Genomic DNA, 13,258 nt, shown 5'->3' with positions numbered 1-13,258 from the left:
GGTATTCCTTTGTTGTTGTTGTTTCTTTTTGTTTTTCGAGACAGGGTTTCTCTGTATAGCCTTGGCTGTCCTGGAACTCTGTAGACCAGGCTGGCCTCAAACTCAGAAATCCACCTGCCTCTGCCTCCCAAGTGCTGGAATTAAAGGTGTGTGCCACCACTGCCCAGCAAGGGTATCAATTTCTGATCCAAGCACCACCCACATAGCTCTGGGGGACTTGTGCCACCCTGCTGTGACGAGATGAGGTGCTAGGACCACAGGACTTCTTCACCTGCCTCAGGAAGAGAGGCCATCCTGATGATGTTTTTGTGACGCAGACACCTTACAGCACCTAAAATACACTTGCTCATTTTTTCACACCAAGGTCCGAATGCAGCGTCAGAGTCTAGCTGTAGGCCTTCTGAGGCTGGGTTCAACCTAATTCTGGATCCATTATTTGATTACCACAGGAACTCTTTCTTCAGTTGACTCTTAATAGCTCATTTAAAGTTGGAGAATCACAAACACAAGAGAACGATTACTGTGTGAAACGGAACCGACCATTCCAACCATTCCTGCCCTCTGCCTGCTTCCCAGGTATGCTGGCCACATCTTTCCCCTTGTACTAGGAGGCTACCTCCACTCCAACAGGCCTTCTGTCACCAATAGTCCAGACTGCCTCCACTTTCTGCCTCTTCCCTTGCATTGAAGTTCCATGGCAACATACTGACACTGACCCCTGGATACTGTTTTTGTAGAGTACTGGCCAGGTCCTGGACATCACTCCCAGGAACTGAAGGTCCAACGTAGAAAAAAGGAGGGCACTCGTCTCCACCACGGCCTAACCCAGAAGCTCTCCTCTGGGCTCCAGACATCCCTTCAAGTTCTTGTCTCCCTTTTTACCCTATCTCCCTCCAATTTGACACATGAATGACTTCCATCTAACTTTGTCACACACGGCAGTACAGTTATATTTTAGGCAAATCGCACATTTGAGTTTCATGTCACTCAACAAAACATTAAACAGTCCCTTAAGCTATTCTCCCTTCCCTTTAATCTGATTTCTTCCTCTGAGACAGAGACAGGACATTGCATGATGACTACATCTTACTACTTCAAGGATACACGTAATAAACACCAAGTCCCAGGGTACTTCCTCCATGTGGTATAGATGGCAGTCACTATTACTGTTAGGAAATCTTACCTTTCTACTTCGAACCATATTCCTTCTCAACATTTCTCAGCTCCTGCAGAAGCAGAACCTCTGCTTTCTCTGCCCTGTAGACACTGTGCCTATAATTGCCTTCTGAGCAGCAAAGTGGAGACTCTGGAACTGCCCCTCGAGAATGCTGCTCCAACCCACTGTAAAGCTCAAGCATGCTCCGATTATTCTAGTCAGGGCTTAGCAGCACACGTGTTCTCCCAGTCTCCAGTCAGGGGCTCTTCTGGTGGGCAATGTGGTAATGGAAAAAGCACAGGGCACAAAACTAAAAGACAAGGCTTAGAACCAATGAGCTGGATGATCTCAGCCTATGTGACCAATTTGTGCCCTGATATTTTCATCTATAAAACTGGCATTAAAATAAAAATTACAGAGGATGCTTGCAAGGATTAAGTAGGGGAAAAAAACCTACCACACTGCTGTGTACGGGTGAAAATAATTATTCACCCACCCTTTAAACACTGTGGGCTTTGTGAATCAGAACACTGAATCCAGGCATCTGTTCCTCCTATTTCCGAGGTATTTTCCATAAAGTCCCCCACCTTCTACCTCTTTTACCGTCACCTACCTGTGCATCTGAGAGGGCTGAAAGTATCTGCCCCAAATTACAAAGGCATCTCAGCTTCAGAGTCATAACTGTGGAAAATGCCACTGTGGGGGTCGGGGGGTGAGACAAGGACTGTTGCCACTTACCCAACCATTCTCTGTGGGTCTCATGTTTCTTTTCCCTGTTCTGGATAGACCTGAAATCCTCTGTATCTGTTTACACAACTCTCAAAGATACAGTAAGATGCAGTCTAAGACCTGTGAATAACAGCTGGGGGTCCCAGCCTGGATCCTCCTTCCTCTAAGCCTGCAGCTCCCACCAGCAATCATCCATCCTGCTCGTCACAGACAAGACTCCAAAGCACCTCTCTTAGGAAGCCACTGGCCCCTAGTCCTTGATGTCATTTAGGAAGAAATATGACAAGTCTCAGAAACTGTAAGTCAAACCAGGACTCAAAAACTGAACATTTTAAGAGCAAAGAAGAATAACCACTGGCATATTAACCATTGGCATAGCAATAAGCATGCTGGGACAGTGAGTAGATATGGTCTAAATGACAGTACAATGTGTGAACCACCTAAAAATGTGGAAAAAAAAACCAAAAAACAAATTCACGGCAGGCCAGTGTAACTGGTCTGCGTAGAGGACATGACCAAATCATATGTGCTTATTAATTTAAGTTCAAAGAGAAAACCCTTTACACTTAAATTACTTCAAAACTCTCCTAAAAATGCTCTCAGAATGCACCCTTGGTGAGCACGACTGTCCCCTGCACACCATCTGGGGGATGCTTAAAGAACTCACATGGTTCAGGGTCACAGTCTTTTATTGCACTGCTTCTGGTGGCAACATAAGGAGAATGACAGTGACCAGCACTGTGCATCGGTCATCCTGGCACTCTATGGGATAACTCTCACAGCATCAGTCTAATCTGTCCCAATCCCCACATTTACAAACGAATGGTTGAGGTCACTCGGGTACATTGGTTTGTTTTCTGTTGCTGTGACAAAACTCTAATCCAAAGAAACACGGGGAGGGAAGGGGTTTGTTTCATCCTTTACCTTACAATTCTGGGTCACAACCTATCACTCAAGACAGGACCTGAGGCAGAAATCCTGAAGAAGGCTGCTTACTAGCTTGCTTCCTCCTTGGACTGGCTCAGCTCCTTTTATACACCTCAGCCCCATACTCCGGAGCAGGCTGGATCCTCCTACTGAAATTAGCAATTTAGGAAATGCTCCATTGGTCAATCTTCTGGAGGCCACGCCCTAGTAAAAATTCCTTCTTCCCAAGAGACTTGTCTGTATCTAGCTGACAAAAGGAACCAACATGCTTACCCTTCATCAGTGGTGCTGATGATTCTGACAGCCACTGCTGTAACCATGCTGTGCACAACCTGCCCCATGGATCAGTCTATGTGTGTAGGAGTTGAACAGAAATCCAATCTAAAATTAAGGAAGTTGACTCATACTCAACACAAACAGTTATTCTTTAAAAAAAAAAAAAAAAAAAGTATTAGGAAAGTGAAGGACTAGGAAGTTAACTCAGTTGGCAAAATGCTCCTCGTGTAAACCTGAGAGTTGGGGTTTGATTCCTAGAACCCATCTGAACAGTTCAGAGTGCTGGTGCACACTTGGAGACCTTGGCCCTGGTAGGCAGAGAAAGGCAGATCCCTGAGGCTGGCCAATCTACCCAGCCTGCTCGGGAAGACCCAAACAGTGAGAGACCCTGACACAGAAGACAAAAAAGAATGAAATGAAATAGAAATAAAGTGGAGATTGGTGGTCCTGGGGATGACTGAATGTTATCTCTAGCCTCCACATACACAGGCATACACATGTGTACCCATATGAGCATACACTTCCCCTCTCCCTCCTCTCTCATGTAACTCAGACTCCTGTCATCAGGGTTCCAGGCTTGTGGAGGAGTTAATTCTCACTCAAAGGAACACAACCATTAAAGCAAAAAAGCTGCTGAGCGGCAGGCCACAGGAGATGCCATGGGTTCAGCAGCCCGCATCCCACTCCTGTGCTGGCTGGGCTGGCTGTGCTGGCCGATGTTGTTTTCTTTGCTTTGTTTTTTTTATTTCAGGCTGGAATGCAGCAGTAGCTGCTGCCTTACATATGACATTTACCAAACACCACTGATCTGACCTGTCAAGCAAGCTACCTAACTGGGTCTTTTATTCTCAACCCTTCACTCCAGCTCACCACATCTAACAGGGGGAAAAAAAAATCCCTACCACTTCCAAGCACTGGGCTACCACCCAGTGGGAAACATCCTTAAGCAGTCAGAACTGGCTGTTTCAGTCATGACCAACACTGTGCTGTTATTCTGAGAGATCCAAAGTAGTGTTGGCCAGGGGCCACCAAGGTTTACAACAATGCAGACACACCCTGATGCACACCTTACCCTGTGTCTGACCACGGTGCGGAGGGGGTCAGTTCCAGGAAACCCCTCCTTAATTTCTTCTGCCAGGCATTGAGCCAGTCCTGAACAGTCAGATTCCCTCGGGAATAAGCTGTCGTCAGTGGTGACAGATGGACAACCAAAACTGTCAGATTTCGGGGAGGGGGCAGCACATCACATCACAGGACAACACAGACCCTCAAAGAGCCTTTATAGGTAGACAGCCCTATAATTCAGCTTTTGGTCCCACTGCAAAGTTGTCAGGAGTCTAGAAAGGAAACATTCAATTACATGCTTTTCCGAGTTTGAGTCTGTTCATTTTTAGAGTTTGGGGGCAGAAAATAACCTAGTATACAAGAGATAACACTCCTAACCCTTCAAATGATAGCCAGCTCCTAAGTCAGCAGCAGATGCTGGCAGATAAGCCTGTTAAGGGAGGAGACAGCTTAGGCGTCCTGTTACCTCTCCTCCCTTCCTCCCATCTCTCCAAACACCAGGCATCTGTAAAACCCAGGCACATGGTGATCACTGATCAAAAACCACTTCTATAAACTTAAGGGCAGGTTGTTAAGCGTCAACTAGGAAGAAGACCCCCCCCCCAACCCCCAAGGCAAATGTCCCAAATCAGAAATTTTCCCTTGTGTTAATTTACTGTCTTGCATATATATTAGCTTACTTCCCATTGTGAGAGCAAAGTGTATAAATACATACAGATACACATGTATGTGTGTGTATGTATATGTGCATATATATATATATATATATATATATATATATATATATATATATTGTGTGTGTATACACATATTTGCTTGTAGGTTCGAAGGCTTCAAGTCCAACTTCAGGCTGTCCCTACAGTTCATCATTGTGTAACAAGGTCTGCAGGTCTGCTTCCCTCTGACAGACACATCATGGTAGAAACCGGAGTATTCACATGGTAAAGACATGAACAAATTGGGGTCCTACAACAACTACCATCATCCCTTCCTAGTGTAGCCCCCACATGACCATTTAGTCCCCTCCCACTAAGCCCATCACCTCCAGCAGCCTTAGAGAGACAAATCACCTTCCAAAGCATCACAACACAGAAAGCAGATTTTCACTAAGTTTCTAATTAGGGAAGTTAAAGTTCTCTTTTGCATAATGGATAAGCAATATTAGGTCAATCCAAGAAAGGTAATAAATACACAATGTGATTTAAATCAGGATGTGTCTCACTCTGCAGCCACAGTAACCCGAACCCCAAGAAATCAGTTCTCACCAAAGGACTGCCAAGGTCCAGGAAGGTCACCTTCCAGCTCAGAGTTACAATTTTAGTTACAACTGACCATTTTAGGGTTTTGGTTGTTTGTTTCCCTAGGTATCCCAAAGATCATTTTAAAAATTGGATTTGAAAGATAGGGTAGTTAATTCAAAGATAAATAAGTGGGCTTTTTATCATGTGTTTCTTTTAGAACGGAGGGGAAAGGAAGCTTTGGAGGTAAAGAAGCCAATAGAGACCGTGAGAAACTGAAAAGAAAGGCCAAGCACATAAACGGACAGGGCATGGCTGCAGGGGGGTAGGGGCACAGTCCCAAACCTATTTAGAACTGGAATGGCTCTATGTGTTCTGTGTGTGATGACATAGTTGTTTTTCATCTTTAAATATTTTATTACTTGACAGTTTTATACATGTATATAAGATATTTTGGTCACATGCACCCACCAATACCCTCACCCGATCCCCCGGCACTTCCTGCTGAACAATTTCTTCCTCCCAATGGGTTCTTCTTTCATGTGTGTGTGCACGTGTGTGTGCAAGCATGCATGTGTGTCTGTGTGTGTCTGTCTGCCTGCTCCTCTGGATTTAATGGGAGTTTCTTGAATGAGCAGGTGGAGGCTATTTACTGAAGCACAGGTGGCCTCTAACCAGTAGCTATACCACCGAAGAGGATGACTTCCTCTCCCCAGTAGTCTGCTGAGTTTCTATAAACTGACTTTTGGCAGGTGAATAATTTCTTGATCTAATTTTTTAAAATCTGCATTTCAAAATATAATACTTAACATTTCTGTATATGTAACAATCAGGCTCATTTTTACTTTAAGCAGCAAAACCTCTTGGTAAATATAGACTTTCAATTCTGTCATGCTGTTTTAATCTGAGAAAAGTATAATTCATTTAAAAACTTTTTATAAATGAAATATTAAAAAAAAAAAAAACAAAAAACCAACCTAACCGTGCTAGACAGATGACTCAGTGGGCCAGTGCTCATTGGTCACACATGAGAACCGGAGTTTGCATGTCCAGCCCTTGTGTGTAAAGACAAAATCAAAAAAGCCAGGAAATCTGACTACTAGCTGTAACCCTAGTACACAGGAGTCAAGAGAAGACAGAGGATCCCTGACCCTCCCTGGCCAGGCTCACAGTCAGTCAAAGAGTGAGATGGGGTGTGATAAAGGCAGATACCTAAGGATGACCTAAGGCCTCCACATTCACGAGTGTGAACTCCTGAACACACACACACACACACACACACACACACGCACACAAAATCCCATTTTCTTAGGAGCTCCCACTGATCTTTTGAGTCCTTTACACAACACTAGCTCTCCTTGTTTGTGGTTGTTTTTTTTTTTTTTTTTTAAGATTTATTTATTTATTTTATTTATATGAGTACTCTATCTGCACATGTACACCTGCATGCCAGGAGAGGAACATTAGATCCCAGTATAGATAGTTGTAAACTTATGTGGTTGCTGGGATTTGAACTTAAGACCTCTGGAAGAACAGACCAGACCGAGATGAGCCATCTTTCCAGCCTGTGTTTTAATTTTTAAAAAATGAAAAACAAAAAGAGAATCACATAGTCTTACATTCTGCCTGGAGTACAAAAACCACCCTGAATTTCATATGACAAATACATGTCAAGACATAGCTTAGCCAGACGGTTTGAAATGCTGACTCTTTAAGTATCCAAACACAAACAGATTAAAAAGTCCCTAACTTCACAAAGGAATCCATGCTGTTGGTTAGACTCATTTGGACAAATTTAAATGTTTTTGGTAGAATGGTCAAAATTGGGAAACATTAAAATGTATAGAAACCCTGAGGCCAGGAGTTCCCTTTCGATGGTAATAAGTCTCCATTCCCAGCAGCGAAACTCACACATAGACTACATATCCATGCAAGCTTCTGTCTAGCTGCTAACTTTAAAGTGTAAGAAACCTGCCCAGAATATTTCCAGCTAAAGAGAACAATTCTACTATCAGTCTGTATAGCTCAACCCTCAGACTGGATATGACTCTAGACTGAATAAGATGCACCATAAAGATACTGAAGTACCAGCTTCCTGTACCTGTGAATGTGACTTTATTTGGAAGCAGGATCTTTGCAGATGAGGTCCTTAGAATGAGATCATTAGAGTAGACCCTACTGCAACATGCCTAACTCAAAAGAAAAAAAGAAAAAAGAAAGGAAAGAAAGAAAAAGAAAAAAGGGGGGAAATGGGCATTTGAACACTAAGACAGACATAGGTATGCACACAGGGAGAATACCACATGAACATATAAACACATAAACACATAAAAAGGCTATCCCAGTATGTCTACAAGCCAAGATATGCCAATAGTTGCCAGCAGATCCAAGGAGCAGATTCTTCCTTACAGTTCTCAGAAAACTATCACTTGGATCTCCAACTCCAGCAGCAAGAAGAATGAAACCCATTTCTGATAAAAAAAATAAAATAAAATAAAAATAAGCCTCACAGCCCTAGGAAACAAATGCACAGTCTCTCCTTACCTCCACACCCTTGGGCCCTCAAGTTATTCCTGCCTCTTTTGATCACTTCTTGCACAACCTGATCCTGAAGCCTGCTCCTCACTCCTCCACCATGCCCTGCAGCTCTGTAGCACTGTTTCTGGCCAGGGAGCCAATGACCCATAGGGCAGCTATTTGTGCAGATTAACCTGCAAACTGTAGGATGTCAGCATCTCTCTCTATCTGTCCCCCGCCCCCTTTCTGTACAATGTACAAGCGGACAGAGATCACAGGGAGAATTTCTGCTCTAGAAGCTTAGGAACCAGATGCCAGACAGGGTTTGACTCCAGGTCAGGATAGCAACTGAACATGATCTGGCTTAAGTCAGTTCTCTTCAGCCTCTTCATCTGTGACACAGCAATAACTGTCTTGCCATAGACAGTGAAGATCCAAGTAAAGGCCCGGGAGAGTCCAGCATCTACTTGCTGGCTCCTATGGGAGTCAAGCAAATTAGCCTGTCACTGTGCATGATCTCGTCCTGACTTGACTTCTCTAGAACTCTTTTCTGAGGCTTTCTCACTGAAGAGCTTCACTGAACACAATCTACAGCTTGAACTGCTAATTGCATGCTTAAGATAATAATCAGCTGTGCAGAGCAACAAGGACATGGTGCACAGCTGCAAAGAACTAGGCAACTCTGGGTAGTGTCTGTCTGTCCTCCCCCTTCACGCCCACCTCACCTAAATACAAGGCCACAGCAAGCTTACCAGTCCAAGCTTCCTTTCCAATGCCTTCTCTTTTGCTCCCAAATGGTGACTCTCCAACATTCAGAGACATAATATACTGCCATCTAGCCTATCTCCCCCTGACTCATAAAAACATCCCTCAAGCCAGCACTGGTCCTCTTTGACAACACGGCTTGCAGGTCAAATCTCTAAGCTTGATGAAGACAGCAATGATTTGGGCTGGGTCTATTCTCCTGACCATCCTGGGATACAGCACCTACCACCACCTGACTTGGTACTAGGATTAGGGCTCCATGGGTAACAGTGCTTGCTGCACAACCATGAGGACATGGGTTTGAATTTCCACACCTACCTAAAAAGCCAAGGGAAGAAAGCCTTGCACACACCTGTAGCCCCAGTGCTATGGGCGGTAGAGACAGGCAGGTTGCTGGCCACCAGCCTAGCTCCAGGTTCAAGGAAAAGTCCCTGTCCCAAAGAAATGAGGCGGAGAACGATAAAACAATCAGATAAATCTGATATCCTCCTCTGGCCTGTGCAGGCTGGCACGTAAAGCAGCACACACGTGTGTGTGTGTGTGTCTGTGCACACACACACAGTGAGAGAGAGCCTGATACTGAGGTTTCAATGTTTAAAATAAGCGCATGCATCAGTCAACCAATCAATGCAGGCACCTGGCTTCCACTTGCATCTCACTGACTTCATAAATGACATTAGGGCAAATCACTTCACCTCTGTGCTCAAGTTTCCTTCTGTGTGAAACTGGGTGGTTGGATATCACTTCTGTAGATTTGGGTTTCCTGCCAACTCTCAACTGAGCCACAGAACTTTAATAAATGGTTAAAAAAAAAAAAATCCATGCAAAAAGCATCCATCTTGGTTCAATGAAGACTTTGTTTGTTTTTGATAAATTTTAGTCCAAGGCAAGCAGGAAAGGAGCCTTCTAAAACTCTCATACCTCAAGTCTCCCCTTGAAGGGCAGTACCCTGCTGCTGCTTGAAGGACAAAAGGCTCCAAGCAGCAAACAAACTGCAGATACTAACAGCATCTCTAAGATGCTGAGCACTGTGGAGTCTGAATTCATAGGCTTCCCTTGGGAACTTCAAGAGTCCACCTTGTCATCTGTAGATGTCCACAGGGGCATCTGCTGCTCACCCCTCCTCCCCATGCACCTCCACATCCAGCATGAAAAAAATGGGCTCAGGAGCTCTCTCCCACACTCCTCTCTGCAGGCTACCTCGACATGCATATTTTATGATCCCAGCATATTCTCTCGGAATCTCACATCCAACAACAAATGTCTCCGTTGCCTGTAGCATCTCTGCCTCGTTAAGAATGTTCCCGGAAGCAGCATATGCTTGAGCTTCGAGTTATTACTGAAGGTTGCACCTTTTCTAGCTGGTGTCCTCACCTGGTCTGTGGATTCCTCAGGCACAGAGACCACACTCAACAATCTCCTAGGCTTCCCTGACAAGATCAAGGACAGAGCTGGGCATCATAGTGGCAGACCAGAGCAAATTCTGTTTAGTAAAGCAGTGAAAATAACCTTTTAGATTTCAAGTCACATTAATATATTTCCTGGACAAAGTTACCAAGCTCTCCCCTGTCAGGTACACATACATAATAAATTAATTTATTAAATGACCTTTCTATGGCTCTATATTTTTTTTTAGAGGTGAATAAAATTTCCTCCCTCACTATAACAGTAACATGCCCATGGTATAATTCGGGTATAATTTTTATTTCCTAGTACAAGCAGGCTTCCCTCTGCAGCTGGAGAGGATGAAAAGGCAGCCATCCCTTCATGTTAGTCATTCCTACTGTGGACGCTCCAGGGCCCAAGGGAACCAGAGAGGGGAGGATTTTCTCTCTAAACACTCTGTGTAAATGTCCTGCCACTTGGATTTACTTAGCTAGGTCTAATTCCAGTCACATTCCTTCCTTACAGTTTAATACACTTTAGCTAAAACCAAACTGAGGTAGGAATTAACACTGTTTGTTCTTCTATATACCTTGTGGTCACAGATGGGTACAGGAGATATATAGATATCTACACATATATATATAGATATATAGATATACCAGTCACCCCAACACCAGCAGAAGAGAATCACAGCATTCCCACAAAACCTTAACATAGCTTAATGTAGTAAGCACCACTAGTCTCCCCAGCCAAGAGTTCCCTACACACCTTCATCATGGCTAAGAAGTCAATGTTCTGGCAGATAAGCATACACTTTATATAACCTAAAATATCAATACTGCTCTACAGAAAAACTGTACATGGAGTAGGGGATTTTATTACAAAATGGGGAGACTCGATGGGTGTTTCTAAGACCTGTTTTCAAACAGCAGACCAAAGTGAATAATCAGTGTTTACAGGCTGTGTCTATGTGGTAACTGGGGGTAACCTCCCAATCAAATGAAACCACATCAGACCATGGGGATCTGAGACTCAGTTAAAAAACCAAAGTGGAAAAACTGCACTTTGAAGTTAACCAGTCTACAGTTCAAATGAAATAGGCTGGTGTGGGCTTCACCCACATTTGCTCAACTGACGGAAGGAAGGCATTTTAAAAGGACAGCACAATTGTGAGTGCCTCAAAGGCCTTCGTGATACAGGAGAGAGAGAAGGGACCCCTGGTCCCCATACTAGGCAGCACACAAGAAGTTGTTTCCTCAACAACATGTACAAAACATTAAACCTAAGACTCAAGTCACACAGTAGGCAGGCACTAAATACACGTGTGTTTATGGAATTGATGAAATCAGGTTACAGGATGCAGGTCTAGATACACGATGAAGAAGATAGGTAATTTACCTTTGACGTTCCCAACACTACTGAAGATCAACACTAAAGCCTGTCACTTCTGAAATCAATAAACTGCTTTTGAAATAATTACTAAGGCAGGTTAATGTCACGGTTAAGACCAAAAGCTCTATAGTAAGGAATCCACTTAAATAAATCTATCTAGGAGATAGTATATTTCATGGGACTCAGCTTTGAGAGGGGGAAAAAAAAATCTTTAAAAGGCACCTATGACTAAGCAATAGCAAAAAGTGAGGAGTTTGAGAACCACAACATACCTGCACATTCAGGTAAGCCAGCGTTTCCCCAACTACTGTGTCTAGTTAAAAAAAAAAAAAAAAAAAAAAAAAAAAGTCCTTGTAGCAAAAAGGATTGGGTTAACAGTTTCAGAGGTTCAGAGGTTTATGGGGATTTTCCAAGTGGTATTTTATTCTGCCCTCTACTCACTAAGACAATCTGCCTACTGGGCAGGCAACCAACCAGGCAGACTAAACTTTAAAACAACCATTCTTGTACTTTCTTCTATATCTGATTAAGTATCTGACAAAGCACACTTTTGGAGATGTAGTTTTACTCTTAACTAAGGAAATCGAATCTTAATAATCACATAAAGCATGACTGACTCTCTACACGAGCATTACATGTAGAGGGACTTTCCAGCATACGTGCTCAGTATTTCTTAAAGTGTGCCATCTCTAGTTATTTAACTTCTTTTAAAGAACAAAATTCCTAACAGAAGTCAACACTCGACAAACAGAATAGCTAAACATAGAAAACACAATTTATTCTTAAAATGAAATTTACCACAGCACTGAAGGAACAAGGGAAAGGACAAACGTAGCGAGTATTTGTAACACCCTCGGCTAAAAAGCGACAACGAAAACAAATAACTCCGATTTAACGGACAAATGTGGTTTCCTGTTCTCTTTGCTCAGGTGTAGAGGTAAAAAGGACTTGCTGGGGACAAGAGGATGAAGAGCAATTTTTAAAAACCTGTTTCCTCCAGACGCCAGGTCAGCAAATCGAAGTAATCTAAACTCCCAGAGAAAACAAACCGACGGGGTGTCCCAAGTCTGGAACCTCTAAACTCAGAAAACCTCTAAACTCAGTAACCCTGGAGCCGACAGCTGCGGCAGGGGACTGACTGGTTCCCCTGGTTCCCCTCGCCAGCTGCCAGTGCGGGGAGTGTGACCCCTGCTCGCCACCGGGTCCGAGCCTAGCGGTCACCTGCCCGCGCGTCTCCTACGGGCGCACGCGCCGCGCGTCTCCCGCCATCCCGCCCGCTCGGCTCACCGCCACGAAGCCTGAGCTTGAGGCGACGAACACGCGGACCACCATCCTTTCGCTGCGTCAGGGATCGCTGCTGACACGAACACAGAAGCTGAACGCGACTGAGACTGATGCGGGATCCCGCACGACAGTCGGAGAAGACCGCAGCAAAGCGTCTGGCTCCCGCCGCTCCGCGGATGAAAGCCCAGCGCCTCCGCCGCGGGCTGAGCGGGGAGGTGGGTGGGGCCAGGCGGCCGCGGGGACTGACGGGAGTTGTAGTTTCCGTGGCTCCCAGAGTGACCAGGCACTGCGCTCAAACCGTCCCGCGCCTGCTTCTTGTGAATTAGTCTTACACGCAGGTGGCTAGGAAGAATCCAGAAGCGGGAGAAGCTATGTGGCGGGAAGCCAGCTTACGAGGAAACAGCAAACTAGACAAAGGGCTGGGTGGTGTATAGTCCAAGCTTGGGTTTTGTTTGCGGTGGAGACGGGTGGAGCATCCTCCATCAGAAACAGCCTTGGAGCTGCAGAGACCCACTGTTTTAGA

The 13,258-nt window shown here is 44.5% G+C and overlaps 1 protein-coding gene across 1 annotated transcript in view; it reads right to left on the bottom strand.

Annotated features, from left to right (window-relative positions):
* The window catches only part of Sh3bgrl2 (SH3 domain binding glutamate rich protein like 2), a 54,330-nt gene extending 41,547 nt beyond the window's left edge, over positions 1 to 12,783 (bottom strand). Inside the window, exons 1-3 of the mRNA XM_076918067.1 lie at positions 12,739 to 12,783; positions 12,439 to 12,527; positions 11,724 to 11,764 (exon numbers count right to left, since the gene is read on the bottom strand). Coding sequence (XP_076774182.1) covers positions 11,724 to 11,764; positions 12,439 to 12,527; positions 12,739 to 12,783 — 175 coding nt within the window. The remainder of the gene's footprint in view (positions 1 to 11,723; positions 11,765 to 12,438; positions 12,528 to 12,738) is intronic.
* Between the last annotated feature and the right edge of the window lie 475 nt (positions 12,784 to 13,258).

The sequence above is a fragment of the Arvicanthis niloticus genome, chromosome 21 (assembly GCF_011762505.2).
Source record: "Arvicanthis niloticus isolate mArvNil1 chromosome 21, mArvNil1.pat.X, whole genome shotgun sequence".
Lineage (NCBI taxonomy): Eukaryota > Metazoa > Chordata > Mammalia > Rodentia > Muridae > Arvicanthis > Arvicanthis niloticus.
This window is presented reverse-complemented; position numbering and strand designations above follow the sequence as displayed.